The sequence below is a fragment of the Bufo gargarizans genome, chromosome 2 (genome assembly GCF_014858855.1).
Source record: "Bufo gargarizans isolate SCDJY-AF-19 chromosome 2, ASM1485885v1, whole genome shotgun sequence".
NCBI lineage: Eukaryota > Metazoa > Chordata > Amphibia > Anura > Bufonidae > Bufo > Bufo gargarizans.
This window is the reverse complement of record NC_058081.1, coordinates 51,328,720-51,351,951: the sequence shown is the minus strand read 5'-3', so window position 1 is coordinate 51,351,951 and position 23,232 is coordinate 51,328,720. Positions and strand designations below refer to the sequence as shown.

The following is a 23,232-nucleotide window of genomic DNA, read 5'->3' as shown; positions in this document are numbered from 1 at the left end:
GTGTATACACTGGAGTGTGCGCTTCTATTGTACGGCTGATAGTGTGCTCCTCGTGTATCCGTGTGCTGTGTCTGGTGTATACACTGGAGTGTGCGCTTCTTTTGTATGGCTGATAGTGTGCTCCTCGTGTATCCGTGTGCTGTGTCTGGTGTATACACTGGAGTGTGCGCTTCTATTGTATGGCTGATAGTGTGCTCCTCGTGTATCCGTGTGCTGTGTCTGGTGTATACACTGGAGTGTGCGCTTCTATTGTATGGCTGATAGTGTGCTCCTCGTGTATCCGTGTGCTGTGTCTGGTGTATACACTGGAGTGTGCGCTTCTATTGTATGGCTGATAGTGTGCTCCTCGTGTATCCGTGTGCTGTGTCTGGTGTATACACTGGAGTGTGTGCCTCTCTTGTATGGCTGATAGTGTGCTCCTCGTGTATCCGTGTGCTGTGTCTGGTGTATACACTGGAGTGTGCGCTTCTATTGTATGGCTGATAGTGTGCTCCTCGTGTATCCGTGTGCTGTGTCTGGTGTATACACTGGAGTGTGCGCTTCTATTGTATGGCTGATAGTGTGCTCCTCGTGTATCCGTGTGCTGTGTCTGGTGTATACACTGGAGTGTGCGCTTCTATTGTATGGCTGATAGTGTGCTCCTCGTGTATCCGTGTGCTGTGTCTGGTGTATACACTGGAGTGTGTGCCTCTCTTGTATGGCTGATAGTGTGCTCCTCGTGTATCCGTGTGCTGTGTCTGGTGTATACACTGGAGTGTGCGCCTCTCTTGTATGGCTGATAGTGTGCTCCTCGTGTATCCGTGTGCTGTGTCTGGTGTATACACTGGAGTGTGCGCCTCTCTTGTATGGCTGATAGTGTGCTCCTCATGTATCCGTGTGCTGTGTCTGGTGTATACACTGGAGTGTGCGCTTCTATTGTATGGCTGATAGTGTGCTCCTCGTGTATCCGTGTGCTGTGTCTGGTGTATACACTGGAGTGTGCGCTTCTATTGTACGGCTGATAGTGTGCTCCTCATGTATCCGTGTGCTGTGCCTGGTGTATACACTGGAGTGTGCGCTTCTATTGTACGGCTGATAGTGTGCTCCTCGTGTATCCGTGTGCTGTGTCTGGTGTATACACTGGAGTGTGCGCTTCTTTTGTATGGCTGATAGTGTGCTCCTCGTGTATCCGTGTGCTGTGTCTGGTGTATACACTGGAGTGTGCGCTTCTATTGTATGGCTGATAGTGTGCTCCTCATGTATCCGTGTGCTGTGCCTGGTGTATACACTGGAGTGTGCACCTCTTTTGTATGGCTGATAGTGTGCTCCTCGTGTATCCGTGTGCTGTGTCTGGTGTATACACTGGAGTGTGCGCTTCTATTGTATGGCTGATAGTGTGCTCTTCGTGTATCCGTGTGCTGTGTCTGGTGTATACACTGGAGTGTGTGCCTCTCTTGTATGGCTGATAGTGTGCTCCTCGTGTATCCGTGTGCTGTGTCTGGTGCATACTCTGGAGTGTGCGCTTCTTTTGTATGGCTGATAGTGTGCTCCTCGTGTATCCGTGTGCTGTGTCTGGTGTATACACTGGAGTGTGCGCTTCTATTGTATGGCTGATAGTGTGCTCCTCATGTATCCGTGTGCTGTGCCTGGTGTATACACTGGAGTGTGCGCTTCTATTGTATGGCTGATAGTGTGCTCCTCGTGTATCCGTGTGCTGTGTCTGGTGTATACACTGGAGTGTGCGCTTCTATTGTACGGCTGATAGTGTGCTCCTCGTGTATCCGTGTGCTGTGTCTGGTGTATACACTGGAGTGTGCGCTTCTATTGTATGGCTGATAGTGTGCTCCTCGTGTATCCGTGTGCTGTGTCTGGTGTATACACTGGAGTGTGCGCTTCTATTGTATGGCTGATAGTGTGCTCCTCGTGTATCCGTGTGCTGTGTCTGGTGTATACACTGGAGTGTGCGCTTCTATTGTATGGCTGATAGTGTGCTCCTCGTGTATCCGTGTGCTGTGTCTGGTGTATACACTGGAGTGTGCGCTTCTATTGTATGGCTGATAGTGTGCTCCTCGTGTATCCGTGTGCTGTGTCTGGTGTATACACTGGAGTGTGCACCTCTTTTGTATGGCTGATAGTGTGCTCCTCGTGTATCCGTGTGCTGTGTCTGGTGTATACACTGGAGTGTGCGCTTCTATTGTATGGCTGATAGTGTGCTCCTCGTGTATCCGTGTGCTGTGTCTGGTCTATACACTGGAGTGTGCGCTTCTATTGTATGGCTGATAGTGTGCTCCTCGTGTATCCGTGTGCTGTGTCTGGTGTATACACTGGAGTGTGCGCTTCTATTGTATGGCTGATAGTGTGCTCCTCGTGTATCCGTGTGCTGTGTCTGGTGTATACACTGGAGTGTGCGCTTCTATTGTATGGCTGATAGTGTGCTCCTCGTGTATCCGTGTGCTGTGTCTGGTGTATACACTGGAGTGTGCGCTTCTATTGTATGGCTGATAGTGTGCTCCTCGTGTATCCGTGTGCTGTGTCTGGTGTATACACGGGAGTGTGCGCTTCTATTGTATGGCTGATAGTGTGCTCCTCCTCATGTATCCGTGTGCTGTGTCTGGTGTATACACGGGAGTGTGCGCTTCTATTGTATGGCTGATAGTGTGCTCCTCGTGTATCCGTGTGCTGTGTCTGGTGTATACACGGGAGTGTGCGCTTCTATTGTATGGCTGATAGTGTGCTCCTCGTGTATCCGTGTGCTGTGTCTGGTCTATACACTGGAGTGTGCACCTCTTTTGTATGGCTGATAGTGTGCTCCTCGTGTATCCGTGTGCTGTGTCTGGTGTATACACTGGAGTGTGCGCTGCAGCGACAGCTGTCCCAGTAATTCCAGCAAATCTCGTTTATTTTTTGTAGAAAAACATCCACTATACGCGCAGAGCGGCCGGGTCCCCCCCCCCCCCCCCATCCTCACATCTGCAGGACCCCCTTCTCTTTGCACACCTCAGACTCCCCCTTCCATCACACCTCTGGCTGCTCAGGAGGGGAGGTCGGGGCTGGGGAGGGAGGTGCGATCCGAGGGGTGAGGTGAGGACACATTCCAGATGTTATGTAATAAGCAGGAGAGAGGGGATCGGGCCCACTGCCAGAACCGGTACACAGCTGTGCACTGCCCAGTGTATGTACAGTGTAAATATACAGAGGGCGAGCACGCCCATGTGTACACCCCGTACCTGCTGCTGCTGCTCTATTGTCACTGTGAACTCTGTAATCTACTCTGAAGGCGTCATCACCTCCCACCCTCAACAGGTTACACCCTGGGGCGTGTTACACGCAGCACTACACATGGCTACAAAACTAACTAAACTACTGGGTCACTGTGTCACCCTGCAGGAGGAGGGGCAGACTCATAGCTCCTTCTATATGTATCACCCTGCAGGAGGAGGAGCAGACTCATAGCTCCTTCTATTTGTATCACCCTGCAGGAGGAGGAGCAGACTCATAGCTCCTTCTATATGTGTCACCCTGCAGGAGGAGGGGCAGACTCATAGCTCCTTTATATATGTATCACCCTGCAGGAGGAGGGGCAGACTCATAGCTCCTTCTATATGCATCACCCTGCAGGAGGAGGAGCAGACTCATAGCTCCTTCTATATGTATCACCCTGCAGGAGGAGGGGCAGACTCATAGCTCCTTCTATATGTATCACCCTGCAGGAGGAGGGGCAGACTCATAGCTCCTTCTATATGTATCACCCTGCAGGAGGAGGAGCCGACTCATAGCTCCTTCTATATGTATCACCCTGCAGGAGGAGGAGCAGACTAATAGCTCCTTCTATATGTATCACCCTGCAGGAGGAGGAGCCGACTCATAGCTCCTTCTATATGTATCACCCTGCAGGAGGAGGAGCAGACTCATAGCTCCTTCTATATGTATCACCCTGCAGGAGGAGGGGCAGACTCATAGCTCCTTCTATATGTATCACCCTGCAGGAGGAGGGGCAGACTCATAGCTCCTTCTATATGTATCACCCTGCAGGAGGAGGGGCAGACTCATAGCTCCTTCTATATGTATCACTCTGCAGGAAGAGGAGCAGACTCATAGCTCCTTCTATATGTATCACCCTGCAGGAGGAGGGGCAGACTCATAGCTCCTTCTATATGTATCACCCTGCAGGAGGAGGGGCAGACTCATAGCTCCTTCTATTTGTATCACCCTGCAGGAGGAGGAGCAGACTCATAGCTCCTTCTATATGTATCACCCTGCTGGAGGAGGGGCAGACTCATAGCTCCTTCTATATGTATCACCCTGCAGGAGGAGGGGCAGACTCATAGCTCCTTCTATATGTATCACCCTGCAGGAGGAGGAGCCGACTCATAGCTCCTTCTATATGTATCACCCTGCAGGAGGAGGGGCAGACTCATAGCTCCTTCTATATGTATCACCCTGCAGGAGGAGGAGCAGACTCATAGCTCCTTCTATATGTATCACCCTGCAGGGGGAGGAGCAGACTCATAGCTCCCATCTATATGCATCACCCTGCAGGAGGAGGAGCAGACTCATAGCTCCTTCTATATGTATCACCCTGCAGGAGGAGGGGCAGACTCATAGCTCCTTCTATATGTATCACCCTGCAGGAGGAGGGGCAGACTCATAGCTCCTTCTATATGTATCACCCTGCAGGAGGAGGAGCAGACTCATAGCTCCTTCTATATGTATCACCCTGCAGGAGGAGGAGCAGACTCATAGCTCCTTCTATATGTATCACCCTGCAGGGGGAGGAGCAGACTCATAGCTCCTTCTATATGTATCACCCTGCAGGAGGAGGAGCAGACTCATAGCTCCTTCTATATGTATCACCCTGCAGGAGGAGGGGCAGACTCATAGCTCCTTCTGTATGTATCACCCTGCAGGAGGAGGAGCAGACTCATAGCTCCTTCTGTATGTATCACCCTGCAGGAGGAGGGGCAGACTCATAGCTCCTTCTATATGTATCACCCTGCAGGAGGAGGAGCAGACTCATAGCTCCTTCTATATGTATCACCCTGCAGGAGGAGGGGCAGACTCATAGCTCCTTCTATATGTATCACCCTGCAGGAGGAGGGGCAGACTCATAGCTCCTTCTATATGTATCACTCTGCAGGAGGAGGAGCAGACTCATAGCTCCCTCTATATGTATCACCCTGCAGGAGGAGGGGCAGACTCATAGCTCCTTCTATATGTATCACCCTGCAGGGGGAGGGGCAGACTCATAGCTCCTTCTATATGTATCACCCTGCAGGAGGAGGCGCAGACTCATAGCTCCCTCTATATGTATCACCCTGCAGGAGGAGGGGCAGACTCATAGCTCCTTCTATATGTATCACCCTGCAGGGGGAGGGGCAGACTCATAGCTCCTTCTATATGTATCACCCTGCAGGAGGAGGAGCAGACTCATAGCTCCATCTATATGTATCACCCTGCAGGAGGAGGGGCAGACTCATAGCTCCTTCTATATGTATCACCCTGCAGGAGGAGGGGCAGACTCACAGCTCCTTCTATATGTATCACCCTTTAGGAGGAGGAGCAGACTCATAGCTCCCTCTATATGTATCACCCTGCAGGAGGAGGAGCAGACTCATAGCTCCTTCTATATGTGTCACCCTGCAGGGGGAGGGGCAGACTCATAGCTCCTTCTATATGTATCACCCTGCAGGAGGAGGGGCAGACTCATAGCTCCTTCTATATGTATCACCCTGCAGGAGGAGGGGCAGACTCATAGCTCCTTCTATATGTATCACCCTGCAGGGGGAGGGGCAGACTCATAGCTCCTTCTATATGTATCACCCTGCAGGAGGAGGAGCAGACTCATAGCTCCTTCTATATGTATCACCCTGCAGGAGGAGGAGCAGACTCATAGCTCCATCTATATGTATCACCCTGCAGGAGGAGGGGCAGACTCACAGCTCCTTCTATATGTATCACCCTGCAGGAGGAGGGGCAGACTCATAGCTCCTTCTATATGTATCACCCTGCAGGGGGAGGGGCAGACTCATAGCTCCTTCTGTATTAGCAGTGTCATTAGGGTTTGTGGTTAGTATTAAAAGGGTTTTATGACATTTTACTACTGATAACCTATCCTTCCTCAGTATCTGATCAGTGGGGGTCCGACAAGCCCGCCACTGAAGACACTGGTGCTCCTGTGAGCCTCGCAGCCTTCTCACCAAGCACGGCGCCGTACATTGTGTAGCTGCTCCTCACCCAAATGACCGTCACTGGTCTAGGAAACGCTGTGAGAAGGACGCGGCACTACTGCGAGCGCTGGTGACTTCTCAAACAGCTGATTGGCAGCTGTCATACCCCCTTCAATTAGCAGTAAAATTTTGGAAAAACCCCTTTAAGCTCAGGGGTTAAGGTGACCATACACATTATTCTACAGTGGATTGAAACGTAACAGTGAAGAATCCTTTCAGCCGACCGATGACCATTAGCGCCTGAATAGAAGATCTTTCTAACATCTGTCTAGATCTTAAGATCTAACACGCTGTCCGCATTTTCCACGGACTGCACGTGTACCCATTGATTTTCACGTCTTTGTTCACACTGATCGTGGAAAAAAACTCCCGGAGATATACCCTACTATATGCCCATGGAAATGAATCGCTCCGTTTCCGTATTTTTGTTACGCAAAAAAAGTTGAATATGTCCTATTATTGTCTGCATTATGGACAAGGATAGGACTGTTCTATTAGGGGCCGCTGTTCCGTTCAATACAGAATGCACATGGAAGTCATCTGTATTTTTTGCGGATCCATATTTTGCGGACTGCAAAATACATACGGTCGTGTGCACGAGGCATTAGGGTCAGAGGTTAGTATTACCGTTAGGGCAAATGGGGGGAAATGGGAGGACCTTTTTCTTCTCACATCACATCCTGACTCCAGAGGGAGGACCCCCTTCCTCCCGGCTCCAGAGGCAGGACCCCCTTCCTCCCGGCTCCAGAGGCAGGACCCCCTTCCTCCCGGCTCCAGAGGCAGGACCCCCTTCCTCCCGGCTCCAGAGGCAGGACCCCCTTTTCCACCCGGCTCCAGAGGCAGGACCCCCTTTTCCACCCGGCTCCAGAGGCAGGACCCCCTTTTCCACCCGGCTCCAGAGGCAGGACCCCTTTTTCCACCCGGCTCCAGAGGCAGGACCCCCTTTTCCACCCGGCTCCAGAGGCAGGACCCCCTTTTCCACCCGGCTCCAGAGGCAGGACCCCCTTTTCCACCCGGCTCCAGAGGCAGGACCCCCTTTTCCACCCGGCTCCAGAGGCAGGACCCCCTTTTCCACCCGGCTCCAGAGGCAGGACCCCCTTTTCCACCCGGCTCCAGAGGCAGGACCCCCTTTTCCACCCGGCTCCAGAGGCAGGACCCCCTTTTCCACCCGGCTCCAGAGGCAGGACCCCCTTTTCCACCCGGCTCCAGAGGCAGGACCCCCTTTTCCACCCGGCTCCAGAGGCAGGACCCCCTTTTCCACCCGGCTCCAGAGGCAGGACCCCCTTTTCCACCCGGCTCCAGAGGCAGGACCCCCTTTTCCACCCGGCTCCAGAGGCAGGACCCCCTTTTCCACCCGGCTCCAGAGGCAGGACCCCCTTTTCCACCCGGCTCCAGAGGCAGGACCCCCTTTTCCACCCGGCTCCAGAGGCAGGACCCCCTTTTCCACCCGGCTCCAGAGGCAGGACCCCCTTTTCCACCCGGCTCCAGAGGCAGGACCCCCTTTTCCACCCGGCTCCAGAGGCAGGACCCCCTTTTCCACCCGGCTCCAGAGGCAGGACCCCCTTTTCCCGGCTCCAGAGGCAGGACCCCCTTTTCCACCTGGCTCCAGAGGCAGGACCCCCTTTTCCCGGCTCCAGAGGCAGGACCCCCTTGCTCCCGGCTCACCCCACCCCTGGAGAGGGCAGGAAGTGCAGGCGCAGGATCCCAGGGAGGACAGGCTGGAGGGGAGGGGGCTGTGCTGGGGAGGAGGAGGAGGGCCGGGGCGGTGAGAGCGAGGCTGGTGTTCCGGAGGGGAGGAGGGGAGACTCAGGCTGGGGGGGAAGGGGAGCTTTCTTTGTTTGAATACAGACTGGAAAAAAAAGAGAGAGAAAGAGACAGAGAGTGTGGAAGAGAGAGAGCGAGCCCGGGCAGGAGAGACGGCGGCGCTGGCATCTCCTGTGTGTGCTGTACCGGAGCCCCCGGCAGAAGTGACCGGCAGCCTCGGGGATTATTGTGCGGTGTCTGCTGCAGGAGACATGAGGGGTGGTCGCTAGCGGAGGACACATGCAGGTAATGCGGGGCCCCGGCGGACGGGCGCCTCTCCCCGCCGGCAACTTTAAAGGGACTGAGGGGATTTAAATGCCCGGGTTTAAAGGGACCGGGAGCCGCTGATCTCTGCACTGCTCTCCCCTCCCCCCCCCCCATAGGGTTAATGTGATGTTTGTTGGGGGAGGGGAGAGCCGGATTCCAGTGTGAGCCTGCAGGGGTTAATGTCTACTCCTGAGCACACCGCCGGCGTACAGGAGGGGATCGGTGACAGGCACTGCTGCAGTCTGCGGGGTCAGGGTCACAGGCAGTGAATAGTGTCATGGGGGGTGCAGTGAATAGTGTCATGGGGGGCAGTATATGCAGTGAATAGTGTCATGGGGGGTGCAGTGAATAGTGTCATGGGGGGCAGTATATGCAGTGAATAGTGTCACGGGGGGCGCAGTATATGCAGTGAATAGTGTCATTGGGGGGGGGGGTGCAGTGAATAGTGTCATGGGGGGGTGCAGTGAATAGTGTCATGGGGGGGGTGCAGTGAATAGTGTCATGGGGGGGTGCAGTGAATAGTGTCATGGGGGGGGTGCAGTGAATAGTGTCATGGGGGGGGTGCAGTGAATAGTGTCATGGGGGGGGTGCAGTGAATAGTGTCATTGGGGGGGTGCAGTGAATAGTGTCATGGGGGGTGCAGTGAATAATGTCATGGGGGTGCAGTGAATAATGTCATGGGGGGTGCAGTGAATAGTGTCATGGGAGGTGCAGTGAATAGTGTCATGGGGGGTGCAGTGAATAGTGTCATGGGGGGTGCAGTGAATAGTGTCATGGGGGGGGGGTGCAGTGAATAGTGTAATGGGGGGGGGGGTGCAGTGAATAGTGTCATGGGGGGGGGGTGCAGTGAATAGTGTCATGGGGGGGGGGTGCAGTGAATAGTGTCATGGGGGGGGGGTGCAGTGAATAGTGTCATGGGGGGTGCAGTGAATAGTGTCATGGGGGGTGCAGTGAATAATGTCATGGGGGGTGCAGTGAATAATGTCATGGGGGGTGCAGTGAATAATGTCATGGGGGGTGCCGTGAATAGTGTCATGGGGGGTGCAGTGAATAGTGTCATGGGGGGGGGTGCAGTGAATAGTGTCATGGGGGGGGGGTGCAGTGAATAGTGTCATGGGGGGTGCAGTGAATAGTGTCATGGGGGGTGCAGTGAATAGTGTCATGGGGGGTGCAGTGAATAATGTCATGGGGGTGCAGTGAATAATGTCATGGGGGGTGCAGTGAATAGTGTCATGGGGGGTGCAGTGAATAGTGTCATGGGGGGTTGCAGTGAATAGTGTCATGGGGGGTGCAGTGAATAGTGTCATGGGGGGTGCAGTGAATAGTGTCATGGGGGGTGCAGTGAATAGTGTCATGGGGGGTGCAGTGAATAGTGTCATGGGGGGTGCAGTGAATAGTGTCATGGGGGGGTGCAGTGAATAGTGTCATGGGGGGGGTGCAGTGATAGTGTCATGGGGGGGTGCAGTGAATAGTGTCATGGGGGGGGTGCAGTGAATAGTGTCATGGGGGGGTGCAGTGAATAGTGTCATGGGGGGGTGCAGTGAATAGTGTCATGGGGGGTGCAGTGAATAGTGTCATGGGGGGTGCAGTGAATAATGTCATGGGGGGTGCAGTGAATAGTGTCATGGGGGGTGCAGTGAATAGTGTCATGGGGGGTGCAGTGAATAGTGTCATGGGGGGTGCAGTGAATAGTGTCATGGGGGGTGCAGTGAATAGTGTCATGGGGGGTGCAGTGAATAGTGTCATGGGGGGTGCAGTGAATAGTGTCATGGGGGGTGCAGTATATGCAGTGAATAGTGTCACGGGGGGTGCAGTATATGCAGTGTCATTGGGTATGGGTTCAGTATATGCAGTGCCTACAGTGTTATTGGATTCATGCAGTGTTGTTGGGAATGGGTGCAGTGAATACAGTGTCCTTGAGGAAGAGTGCAGTGTTTGCTGTTATGGGGGTGCAGTGAATGCAGTGTTATCACTGGGGGAGGCTGGCAGTGAATAGTAGATGAGGTGCAGCAGTGAGAAGGGTACGTGCAGACTCGCATGTAGATGGTTACACATGGGTGGGGGGCACAGAGGAGGGGTCTCCTGTGCTTCATCTCTCCTGCATAGTGTCACTCACCTGTAAGGACGCTGGTGGCAGTGCAGGGGTTAAAGTGCAGTCTGACAGGTCCAGTGACTTTTGTACTGTGCAGCCATCTCCTAGCACGACCGGTATCCGCTGTGTGACCAGTGTGGATGAGGATGGCCGCTGTATATGCGGCGGGCACATAGTGTATGTGCAGTGTGAGCAGTGCCGGTAATGAGGGGGAGGGGGAGGGGGGGGGGGGGTCTGTGCTGAGACATTCGAAAAAGTTACGGCATAGATCATCCCAGTATTGGGACTGCATCTGAACTTTGTCAGTGGAGTGTTAATGGGCATTGTACTAAGGGTTAAAATGCAGTGTGACAGGTGCAGTGAACATTGTGTTGTCATGTGAAGGGTTAAAATGCAGTGTGACAGGTGCAGTGAACATTGTGTTGTCATGTGAAGGGTTAATATACAGTGTGACAGGTGCAGTGAACATTGTGTTGTCATGTGAAGGGTTAATGTGCAGTGAACATTGCATTGTACTATGAAGGGTTAATAAGCAGTGTGACAGGCGCAGTGAATATTGGTTTGTTCTATGAAGGGTTAAATAGCAGTGCAACAGGTGCAGTGAATATAAGATTGCTCTATGAAAGGTTAATATGCAACTTTACAGACGTGGTGGACATTGTGTTGTCCTGTGAAGGGTTAATACGCAGTGTGACAGGCGCGGCGAGTATTGTGTTGGCCTGTGAAGGGTTAATACGCAGTGTGACAGGAGCGGCGAGTATTGTGTGCCACTAGAAGAGTTTAATATGCAGTGTTACGGTTTGACGGTTTTTCCTCGCACCTGTTACTCATGTTGGTATACACCACGTGACAAGCAGACTGACAGGGAATATGAGGTGGTGGTGTGAAGGGTTAACCTGTGGCCCGCATCAGGCTCCATTCTAAAGGGTTAATTGCAGTGTTGCAGTACTGACGGGTACTGTGAAGAGTTAATGTAGAGGGCAACAGGCATACGGAATATTCCTCGCTGTTGTAAAGGGTTAATTTTCCGGGTGACGGGAGGCTATTTTTAGGGATAGGTCGCAGTTTGTCTTTAAAGGGGAAGGTGCGCTGTAGTATTAAGGGATTAAAGCGTTAATCAGGTTTAGGCATTTTTCGCGGTAATGTCCAATTGTCTCTCAGAAGAACCGGTCTGTCCGAAGCTGGGACGTTTTTTTTCTGTGTGTAATATCTGCAATTTTGTAACATTGTGGAATTATAGGGTTAATAGCGGCATGGAATGAGTGCCATGTACAATCAGCCATTTATATCGGGGTTGACGTTTTACATTTTTATTTTTACGCCTCCTTTCGAGTACTTGCAGAGGTAGTACTAGTTATCGCGTCTGTACTTGAGGATTGAAAGGGTTAAAATGTATCATGCCGCGCACAGCGGGTGAAATACTATTGGATAATTGTTTAAATGCCGGCATGTGCCGGGAGAGCGCTTGTTTGGGATGACTATTTCCGGTTCATGGGTCACCTGATCAGCAGGTATTATTACTGGTCTTAGAGTACTTTCACTAGCGGCAAGGAACTCCGGCGGGTGAGCAGCCTGTCAGATCCGTGCTGCCGCTACCGCTCCGGCCCCATTGACTATATAATGGGGGCGGAGTTCCGGCGGCAGCACGGCAAACGTGCCGAGAGGCGGCCGGAATAAAAGTACATCATGTCGTACTCTTATTCCGGCCGCCCCTCGGTATGTTTGCCGTGCTCCGCCGGAACTCCGCCCCCATTATAGTCAAAGGGGCCGGAGCAGTAGTCCGGGGGCACGCGTGCACTAGCGGCAGGACGGATCCATCAGGCTGTTCACCCGCAGAGTTCCTTGCCGGAGTGTGAAAGTAGCCTAAAAAGTAAGTCTTGAATGGGGAAACTCTGTGCCAGGCTCTCCGCTGTGCCACACTACGTGGCTACACCATAGTGGTGAGCAGTGAGGCACTGGAATCTTCCCGCCTGGCTCGCCACCATTGGTGAATTCCGGTCTTTGCTTGGCTTGCTGGTGGTAGGAGGACTAGACTTCTACTGACACAACCTTCTGGGAATATGTTACCTTGACCGTTATGTAATTTTCCCATACTTTGAAGATTAAAGGGGCGGTACCAGTATTGAGACTTAAAGGGGTTGTCTCACTTCAGTAAATGGCGTTTCCAATGTAGACAGAGATAATACAAGGCACTTGTAGGCACGTGTTGTGATTGTCCAGGTTGCCTCCTTCACCGCTCCATTCCACCCCAATGGGGCTGCCAGAGATAGCCAGGTGCCCCGCTCCTCAGTCCCATAGACATTAAACGGATACCCTGCCACCGCTACCTTCAGACAGGAGAGACGGGACATGTTCTCATGATGGGTGGGGCCCCAACAGCTGGGCCCTCACTGATCAGACATTACTCCTGTGTCGACTCCTTTAATTCTCATTCTTTTAAATGGCTGGACAGTTTTTCGGCCTCCCCTCTCCAGGTTTACCCACTTGGTCTGCGGTTTTACTCTCCTATATTCATTATATCCTAGTGACCTTCATCTTCCTCTGCTGTCCTCCTCCACTAGGCTGGTCAGAGACCCTAGAGCAGTGGTGGTGAACCTGTGGCACGGGTGGGCACCCGCACCCTGGAAATAGTCTATGGTGTACCAATATGCCTTAGACTTTTCCTGCCATTCATCAGCGCAGGGCGCACTATGAGCGGTACGGGCAGCGCACTGACTGTAGGCAGGCTATTATAGCTAAATGATAAAGTACACAGAAGATATCCAATAAAAATTGCTGTGTTGGCACTTTGCGATAAATAAGTGGGTTTTGGGTTGCAGTTTGGGAACTCGGTCTCTAAAAGGTTCGCCAACACTGCCCTAGAGGAAAGTCTCCACTTTCACAGTTATCCATTCTGGCAGTACACACCCTAAGAACATATCAGACTACGGTGCTCTACCATACGCTCTTTAGGTTCCATCAACTCTCCCTTCTTTTGCTGTGCAGACTTTCTGCGCTCCCTTTAGGTTTCCCATGACATGCGTTTTCAGCTTCCTGTGCTCCTCATTTCCTGGCCTCCTTCATTCCCTTGCTATTTTGGCCTCTTGTGTGCTGTAGTCTGTTGGTCTCCATTTTCTTGGAGTACTGGCCTCCCTTATGCTTTTAATTCTCTCACTCTTCTGGTCTCCTCTCTGGACTCTACTATGCTCTTTGTTCTGGCGCTCTTCTCTGTGGCCCTATCCGCGCTGCTCTTCTGTCTGGACTCCTTGGTCCTCTTCATTTCGCCGTACTTTTCTCTGACCTTGGCGCTGTTTTCTCTAGCCTCTTTGGCACTCTTTATTCCTGTGCCCTTTGTTCTGCCGCTCTTCTCTCTTGTCTCCTCGCCATTCTTAGTTCAGTCTCTCTTCTGTCTGGCCTCCTCGGCACTCTTCAATACGCTGCTCTTCTCTCCGGCCTCCTTCGTGGTCTTCATTTCGCTGCATTTCATTCCGCCACTTTTCTCTACGGCCTCCTTGGCGGTCTTCGTTACGTTGCGCTCTAATCTGGCCTACTTGGCACTGTTTGTTGTGCAGCTCTTCTCTCTGGCCTCCTTGGCGGTCTTGGTTCCACTGCTCTTATCTCTGACCTTCTCGGCGCTCTTTGTTGCATCGCTTTTCATTCTGCCACTCTTTTCTGTGGCCTCCTCGGCGCTCTCCGTTCTGCCACTCTTTTCTGTGGCCTCCTCGGCGCTCTCCGTTCCAGCAGTTATCACTCTGCTGTTCGCTCTGGGCTTCTTTTTCTCTTTTCTGGTCCTGTCTCTCTTCCACCTGCTTTTTGTTTCTCAGTTCCTGGACTCTTCTTGGCTTTTACCTTCCGTAGTTAGTCTTCACTGTTTTCTGCCCGTCTAGCTTCACACACTTTCTCCATATAGTTTTCTATCTTTTCCACATCCCACACTCTTCCTCTGTTGGCTTCCTTTGGTCTTCCTTCCTGTGAGGGCTCACATCCTCCACTTTTCTTCCTGTCTGGCTTCCTGCTCGGTTTCTTTTACCAATCATTTATACTTACACTTATTTCTCACCAGTATGCGCTCTGTATACAGCAGAACTTGTTCCTGGAGGTAGACGTCTTACCTTCTATATAATGTTCCATGATATGTATGACTACAACCCCGCTCCATCATACCTGACCGGTGGAAGGTGGCCATGAGCAAGTTCTGGTATAATGTTGTCCAAAGGCCTAAAGCTCCTACTTGGCACCATAGACAAAATGAAAGTTTCCAGCAGTTACCATGGGAGCTTAAAATGTCTGCCTGTAGATTTAGTAGGATATGTTTCGGACATTATTTGTGTAAGAGGTCATGTGGCATATCTGCCGTCTCTGCGGAGGTCATGTGGCATATCTGCCGTCTCTGCGGAGGTCATGTGGCATATCTGCCGTCTCTGCGGAGGTCATGTGGCATATCTGCCGTCTCTGCGGAGGTCATGTGGCATATCTGCCGTCTCTGCGGAGGTCATGTGGCATATCTCCACGCAGGGATATTTTTTCCTGTACGATATGTTTTTCCAGGCCGAGTGTGTTACCATTGTACTCCGATGACCCTCCAGCCTCCGTAACACATTATATAATAGCGGTGATGTCACCGCTCATTAGTTATTGGCACCGATCGGTTTAAAGAGAGCAGATTCTTGGGTAATTGAATGCGAGAGGTCGATGCTACCGCTGGGTTTTTGGCTTGGTCCACAAATGGGAATATTAGCGGTTCGGGAGTGATATTTGCAGCTAAGAATAATTAATGGTGGGGGCAAAGACGAAATCATGTGGGCGAGGTAGGGCAAGTCGCCAACAGATGGGGGATTGTCGGCATGGTTCGGTCAGAGAGAGTGCGGGTAATCTCCGAACATCTGCATTCTCTGTCTAGAGATTGTAGCTACTCTTTCCCAACGCTCCCTAAGAGGTTTTCTTTGTCTCCTCGCCCTTACCCCAGCTGACACGGAGTCCTCGCCTCCCCCCTCGCTCCTCATCTCCGGCCCCTTTCCCAGCCTCCTCCCCGCTCTTCTATCAGCTGTTCATAAATCATTCATACACGTTGGCTGCACGCCAGGCTCACTGGCCCTTTAAACGGCATGCGGCTGTCACTATTGTGTCCTGCGAATATTTAACTGGATTAATGGCGGGCGCAGAAATATAAGAAATACATTTTTATTCCAGACCTGTGATTTTCTTCCTCGTTTGAAGTGACGTAGAAAGACAACCATGGATCTGTGTTATCTCCCTGCAAAGTGATAAAGGAGCCCAAATTTGCCCCTTTGCAGGGTAATACATATAGAAGGGATCTATGAGTCTGCCCCTCCTCCTGCAGGGTGATACATATAGAAGGAGCTATGATTCTGCTCCTCCTCCTGCAGGGTGATACATATAGAAGGAGCTATGAGTCTGCCCCTCCTCCTGCAGGGTGATACATATAGAAGGAGCTATGAGTCTGCCCCTCCTCCTGCAGGGTGATATATATAGAAGGAGCTATGAGTCTGCCCCTCCTCCTGCAGGGTGATACATATAGAAGGAGCTATGAGTCTGCCCCTCCTCCTGCAGGGTGATACATATAGAAGGAGCTATGAGTCTGCCCCTCCTCCTGCAGGGTGATACATATAGAAGGAGCTATGAGTCTGCCCCTCCTCCTGCAGGGTGATACATATAGAAGGAGCTATGAGTCTGCACCTCCTCCTGCAGGGTGATACATATAGAAGGAGCTATGAGTCTGCCCCTCCTCCTGCAGGGTGATACATATAGAAGGAGCTATGAGTCTGCCCCTCCTCCTGCAGGGTGATACATATAGAAGGAGCTATGAGTCTGCCCCTCCTCCTGCAGGGTGATACATATAGAAGGAGCTATGAGTCTGCTCCTCCTCCTGCAGGGTGATACATATAGAAGGAGCTATGAGTCTGCTCCTCCTCCTGCAGGGTGATACATATAGAAGGAGCTATGAGTCTGCCCCTTCTCCTGCAGGGTGATACATATAGAAGGAGCTATGAGTCTGCCCCTCCTCCTGCAGGGTGATACATATAGAAGGAGCTATGAGTCTGCTCCTCCTCCTGCAGGGTGATACATATAGAAGGAGCTATGAGTCTGCCCCTCCTCCTGCAGGGTGATACATATAGAAGGAGCTATGAGTCTGCCCCTCCTCCTGCAGGGTGATACATATAGAAGGAGCTATGAGTCTGCTCCTCCTCCTGCAGGGTGATACATATAGAAGTGGCTATGAGTCTGCTCCTCCTCCTGCAGGGTGATACATATAGAAGGAGCTATGAGTCTGCCCCTCCTCCTGCAGGGTGATACATATAGAAGGAGCTATGAGTCTGCTCCTCCTCCTGCAGGGTGATACATATAGAAGGGAGCTATGAGTCTGCTCCTCCCCCTGTGGGGTCACCTACCAGCGTACACCCCCTCTTTCCCCTGCCACCTGTTATGATGCCTGTTTCTTCTCCCTGGAGACGCGGTAGTTATAAACAACCCCTCACAGCTGTCTTGTGCCCGCTGGGATGCTGTTACATCATGGCAGTGGGCAGGTTGCGGGGTGTTGCATCACGATCAGTTTGTCTGTATTGTTGTGTAGCGGCAGGTTTAGGCGGTGTCGAGTCGTGTCTGTTACAGGTGTGTCTCCCTCGCAGGTAATTGTAGTAAATGTTTTTACGTGGGACTCTCTGAGGCAGAAGTGACCGTTGATATCGGCCTGTGGGTTACTCCCCTGGTGACAGTCAATGCCCTGGGGTGTTACACAAATGTGGAGATAAGACGGCGCGGAGCGGCTGAACAGCGAGCAGGATACGATAAGAGTATGAACTCAGACATATACCTGTGGTCTATAGCGTATACAGCTACAAGGAGACCACAGGGCCGGAGACGCAGAAATGAGACCCCGAGAAATGAGACATTTCAGGATTGTTTCAGGCATCCATGGGACTGGAGACTATATAGTGCATGGAGCTGGAGGCAGACTGCTCAATACACCACATAGTGACCGTGTTGGGGACTGCAGCATAGCACTCATTCAGGTGAATGAGAGCTGAGGTTCAGCGCTCCGGAAAATACACGATGTATGGAGTCTTCTGTCCGCTCTTGGCTGATGGAAGTGCCGGGTGTCGGACATTGATAACCTAGGTCATCAGAGCTGGTGCAGATATATACCGCGGAGTTCTCTCTTTAGAGGGAAATCTGTGTTGAAAATCCATGGGGTGAACCCGTCTTTAAAGGGGTTTTCTGAGATGGGTCATCAGTATCAGATTAGTGGGGGGTCCGAAACCCAGGCCCCCCGTGGTGCCACTGCTTTGCCAAGGCCATGTGACGTCACGTTCATTGGCAATCCCAAGCACAGCCGTTGTGCAATATACTGCACTGAGCCTAGACACTACTGCGAACGCTGGTGCCTTCTCAAACAGCCGATCGGTGGGGGTCCCGGGTGTCAGACTGGAAACGCCCACTTGTGGATGGTGTGATCGTTGGTCCCTCCCATTTTCAGTACCAGGACGGCCCAAATTTGCTAGGACTGTGTCTCAAAATTGAGGACAGTCCCTGCAAGTTCAGGACCGTTGGCAACTATGATCCAGAGGATAGCTTGTCAGTTAAAAAAAATCTCGGAAAACCCTTGGAGGTATGGTCATACAGAAGAAATTCATTTCGGATTTGCTGCATAAGGCCTCGACCGTGCTGTTTTTTGCAGCCCGCAAACTGCGGATCCGCAAAAAATGGAAGGCGTCCGTGTTGCCTTCCGCAGTTAGCGGCACGGGACCCGGCGCTGGCAATATAAATGCCTATTCTTGTCCGCAAATCGCAGACAAGAATAGGACATGTTATATTTTTTTGCGGTGCCGCGGAATGGAGCCACGGATGCGGACAGCACACGGAATGCTGTCCGTATCTTTTGCGGCTCCATTGAAATGAATGGGTCCGCATCTGAGCCGCCAAAACGGCGGCTCGGATGCGGACCCAAACAACGGCCGTGTGCATGAGGCCTAAGGGTACTTTTACACTGGCGTTTTTCTTTTCCGGCACTGAGTTTCGTCTTAGGGGCTCAATACCGGAAAAGAACTGATCAGTTATATCCCCATGCTTTCTGAATGGAGAGTAATCCGTTCAGGACGTCTTCAGTTCAGTCTTTTTGACTGATCAGGCAAAAGATAAAACCGTAACTACGGCGAAAAAAACGTAAGACATGCCTGAATGCCGGATCCGGCATTTTTTCCCATAGGAATGTATTCGTTCCGGATTCCCCATTCAAAATGCCGGATCCGTCTTTCCTGCCTGCGCATGCGCAGACCGGTAGAAATGTGAAAAAAGATGCAAGACGGATCAGTCTGTCCGCATGACAAGCAAAGAGATGGATCCGTCCTTGCAATGCATTTGTGAGACGGATCCGCATCCGGATCCGTCTCACAAATTCTTTCAGTCAGCGGCGGATCCGGCGGGCAGTTCCGACGACGGAACCGCCCGTCGGATCACACTGCCGCAAGTGTGAAAGTAGCCGAATTCACAGAAAAATCGGGGACTGACCCTCCGTTAATGACTGCGAGTGGAGGCTTGTCGGGAAAGATGGCGCTCAGTTTGTTCTTTTCTGTGGCATCCATTTCAAATCTCTGTTTGCCGCATAAAATGTGATAAAATCTGTGGTAACAAAAAACCCATTGTGTGAATGTGCCCTTAGAGTGCATTCACACTGAATGTCATCAATATTCAGTCCATACCTATGGCTGGGGTGACTTTTGCCGCAAATTCATGGATTTTCATGAGCCTTGTTCAGTAGAACTGGGTTATAGCTGCCTCCAAGTCATTTTACAAGATGGAGGCTGAATTATTCTGTGAGGTAGATTATGAAAAGCACAACACAAAGGTGAAGAGGCGGAGTCGCACATAGCAACCAATCAGGCTGCACGTTTTTTCTTCCCGACAGCTAAAGCAGCATGAGAGCTGTAATCTGATTGGTCAGTATGGCCAAAACCATGGTTATGAAATTCCTCCCACACTTAAGTCATGTTGGAACATTCCATTTATATAAAGGTTATTGCTTTAGATTAGAAAATGGCTGCCTCACTGATATATCTGCAACCAATGAGAAATGTTGGAGAAGCCCATGGCAACTAATCACGATGCAGGTTGCATTTTCCAGACATCCTCAGCAGTATAAGATCTGCAATCTGATTGGTTGATAGGGGTAAAACCACTACTTTGTGAACTGTCTTTGTCAATCTCCCCCCGTGTACCATGTTGGTGCATCCCAGTTATATGCTAGTTATGGGTTTAGCTTACAAAATGGCTGACAGAACTGTATTTAGTGAATGTAAACCATGAGATTTCTTATAAGAACTGATAAGTCCTGTGTGTAATATAGAGTCAAGTAAAAGGGCCCCATAGGTGTGCGCGAAAACTGTTGTGTTTATGCCCGCCAAAGAGCATTTTAACTTATAATTTGTGTTTCTGAGGTAAAATTTACTTGTTCTGTGGTAAAAAAAATGTTCCCATCGTAACGTGAATGCAATATTTTAATTCTGCAGCTACAATTTTACCTCAAAAGAGGAGAAAATTGGCAAAAAAAGAACAGAAGAAAATTTTTTACCTCACGTCTGTGAGGATTTTAATCTTGGATTTATGGCGTGGGTGTCCTTAACCAACCTGTCATCTGAACACTGGGCCCACTTCCCATGGTAGACAGATGACACCCACAGGTGTCTTGTGTTCTTGTAGTCGAAGTTAGGCACGCTCACTTCACCGTCCCCGCCCCCCCTCGGTTTACCAGCTGCCGCGGTTTTGGCCGGTTAACAAAAAAAAAAAAAGTCGTATTGTGGCCACAGGTGTCCAGGAACGGACCCTTGCGAACAGGATAAAAAGTGGCTTTGATGAATGGATCTTGCAGAACAACAACAAAATTCTTGTAAGATGGCCGACCATGTCGACCGGCCTCGGGGATATTGTATTTTTGTTCGAACTTTTTTTGCAAGTTAACGATACCTTTTTATTTTCTGAAAGTAAATGTTAATGCTTTAAACTGCATTGCATGTAATTTCAAGGGCTAGCAATCTAGCGTCAAAATCCGTACCGTAAATGAGCGCACGTATATTGTAAAAATTCATAACTTCGGCTGGATAAGAAGGTGAAATGTAAAAATTTTGGATGAATTTCATACTCCTTTTGGTATATTGATTAAAAGAAAACAACAAATACGTGTATATGTGCGAATAATACGGGTCCAAGTCTCAACCCCATGTGGGTGTCGCGGCCCGGACTAACGCATCATAGACTCATGTATTGCTGTTGGTTTGGGTCATTAGAAATGCAGTCCGGCCAGGACTTGCAGCTATGCTATGGGCGAAAAAATGCACTCAAATTACACCTATGTAGACCAACCAGTCTAATCTCCTGTAGCACCGTTTTTACAAAAAAAAAATCCCCAAAATATGTAGCGCTATGTAAAATGCAACCATGCCCCACGTGTTCACACATCAATGGACCCTCATCATCTGATTTGAGGGCCCAGAAATGTTTGGTGCACTGTGATGGTGGTGTTTAATCCAATATTATCAAATATACGGTATGTAAGAGTGTAGCCCTGGGCAAATGACCTATATTCCCACCAGAGGATGGTTATCCTTTCAGTGCCAACAAAGTCCTCCAAAAAGGAGCTAACAAAGTTTAATCGAAAATCATCTTCTTGACGGTCGGAGGCTTGTGAATTTTCCTTTGCGGTGTTCCCGTTTAATGTAATATCGCTCCACAGGTTCCTTTTGCTGAAACAGGGGAACGAACCTCTCAACCCAGCCCTGAGGAAAAGACCCGATCATCAAGCTGGTCTCTTCCAAGGCCTTGGCAGCACCCATCACCCTCAACTGAGCTGAGAACTTTATATTACTACTCCTTGCGCTTGCCCCTGCTTTACCCATACCGGCCGTCTTCCGCAGTAAAACACGGTTGCGTGCATTCAACGGGCGAAAGTTAACGCTAATTTGTTTTTTAAGCTAGTAATTGCTCCGCTGATTCAAACATTAGGTAATGTTTTCAGAACTTAAAAAGGGATGCTCATGTTATAGTAGGGATGTAGACACTGGGGGGGGGGGGGGGGGGGAAATAAGTGAGTAACCGATTTTTTTTCTTTTTTAGGGTAATACATTAAGCTGTCCATAGACAGTGGAAAATTTTGCGGTCCGTGGGCAGCTTTTTGTTTATCTTGGGTGTTGGGGGGGGTTTATCTTGGGTGTTGGGACAAATATTCAGTTGTAAGGCTTTGTTCACATATGGGCTGTAATGGCATCCAACACACTCCGTTGACTATAATGGGGTCTGTTGGGTTTCCATCATGGTGCCCAGAACATTCTACGGGGCAAAATAGTGCATACTTACTAACGTTTCAAAAGTCAGGACATTTAAGCCCTGCCCCCAAGGAACATATTTAGGCGGGTATGTCTCGAAGTCTCTCCCATTGTGGGCCATTTCTCAGGGTTGTCCTGGCAAAATAGCGACGGTTAGTAAGTATGCTGGCCTCACATAGGTTGACATTTTTAATGGAAACTTTGACGAAGATGTGATCAGAGCCTAAATGGGCAAAATGTAAAGGAACGCCTTAAGTCCGTGTCGGTAAATTTTATTAAAAAGTACAAACTAAGTGGTCTTCACATATCCAAAGTGTCTGTGGGCCGTGTTTCTTGTGGTAACCAGGGTCTGATTGAGCTCTAGTTGCTGTGGGCATCAATGACTATTTGCCTGATGTCCACTGTGGCCTTTCTCCAAACTTTATTGAAATCGTCCGACAGAACTTCTTCTATAAATTAGCAAAATGGTGGAATTTCATGGGAACTGTGTGATTATTATATTTTCTCTCTGGGGCCAAGTAGTAAATTTTTATTTTTTATTTTTTTACAGTAAAGTGGGAAAATTCTCTGTTTGTCGTCTTCATTTAACTTTTCTAGAGAGCAGCCATTCATTTTGTGTTGACATTTTAGTGGCCAAAATTGTTGAAACTGTTAAAATGTTTTGCTTTTGTCTCGTTTCTGGCAGGAAACAGTCTTTGAAGCTACAACTTGGGTATCTTACTGACACTGGTCCTTGTGGCTTTCTGTTGTAGTCACTGACAGCTGGAAGCCGCAAGTCTGCCCGTGTCGTACAATATATTTTTATACAATTGTGGTTTTTATCTTTTGTCCTTTCTTGTACCACAGACCTCCACGCACATAGGAGGCAATCTGTCAAAACTGGTGTAAAGAAAAGAAATTGGCTTAGCAACCAATCAGGTTCCATCTTTTTGTTTTATTTAATTTTTTGTAAGAACTTTTTTGGAAAATGAAAGTTGGAATCTGGTTGCTATGGGCAACTAAGCTAGTTTTTCCTTTACACCGGGTTTAATAAATCTCCCCTGTAAACTATTGCTTACGACTTTTCTTCTCACCTGCACTCACTGCGCTGACTTCCTTTCCTCCGCTAACCACCTTCGTATTGTTTGCAGGGTCCGTCGTGCACTCCGCTTTGATGTCAAAACTGGTCCTACGATGACGCGGTGAGTTTGATGCTTTCATGTTGGATCTTGGTTTATGTGATGATATCTATTACAGAAAAGTACGTTTAGGACTAGTTCATCGTATCCGGCATAGCCAGAATGGACCGAAGCACCGCCAGACCCCATTGACTAGAATGGAACCTGGTGGGGATCCGACCCGTTTCCGGCATTAATGCCTGTAAGGTCCCATTATAGTCAGTGGGCTCCAGCAGGGAAAGGCAGTATCCAGCTATGCACGATGTGATATTCCTCTTCCGGAAGACTTTAACACAGTGTACAACTAGCCCAGGTGTTAAAGAAGTACTACCTCTCCTCTGGCCCATCGCATTTGGCTATCCCTGGGAACCAGGACTGTAAAGGCTCGTTTACGG

The 23,232-nt window shown here is 50.3% G+C and overlaps 2 protein-coding genes across 10 annotated transcripts in view; both read left to right on the top strand.

The window, feature by feature from the left end:
- Window positions 1–23,232, top strand: part of KDM6B (lysine demethylase 6B) — a 123,839-nt gene that overhangs the window by 68,711 nt on the left and 31,896 nt on the right. For 7 of the 9 annotated variants that reach the window (XM_044278901.1, XM_044278913.1, XM_044278907.1 and 4 more), the window contains one exon: window positions 21,092–22,861. The gene's annotated coding sequence lies outside the window, so the exon portion shown is untranslated. Of the gene's footprint in view, window positions 1–8,010; window positions 8,256–21,091; window positions 22,862–23,232 lie in introns of those variants that run through there. The other 2 variants (XM_044278908.1, XM_044278902.1) reach the window with 2 other exon arrangements.
- Window positions 6,845–7,975, top strand: LOC122925597 (leucine-rich repeat extensin-like protein 5). Its single transcript, XM_044276955.1, has one exon. The coding sequence runs from the start codon at window positions 6,845–6,847 to the stop codon at window positions 7,973–7,975; it is 1,131 nt and encodes a 376-aa protein (XP_044132890.1).

Coding starts and splice junctions, on each gene's coding strand:
- LOC122925597 (XM_044276955.1), top strand. CDS start 6,845: ATGGGGGGAAATGGGAGGACCTTTTTCTTCTCACATCACATCCTGACT.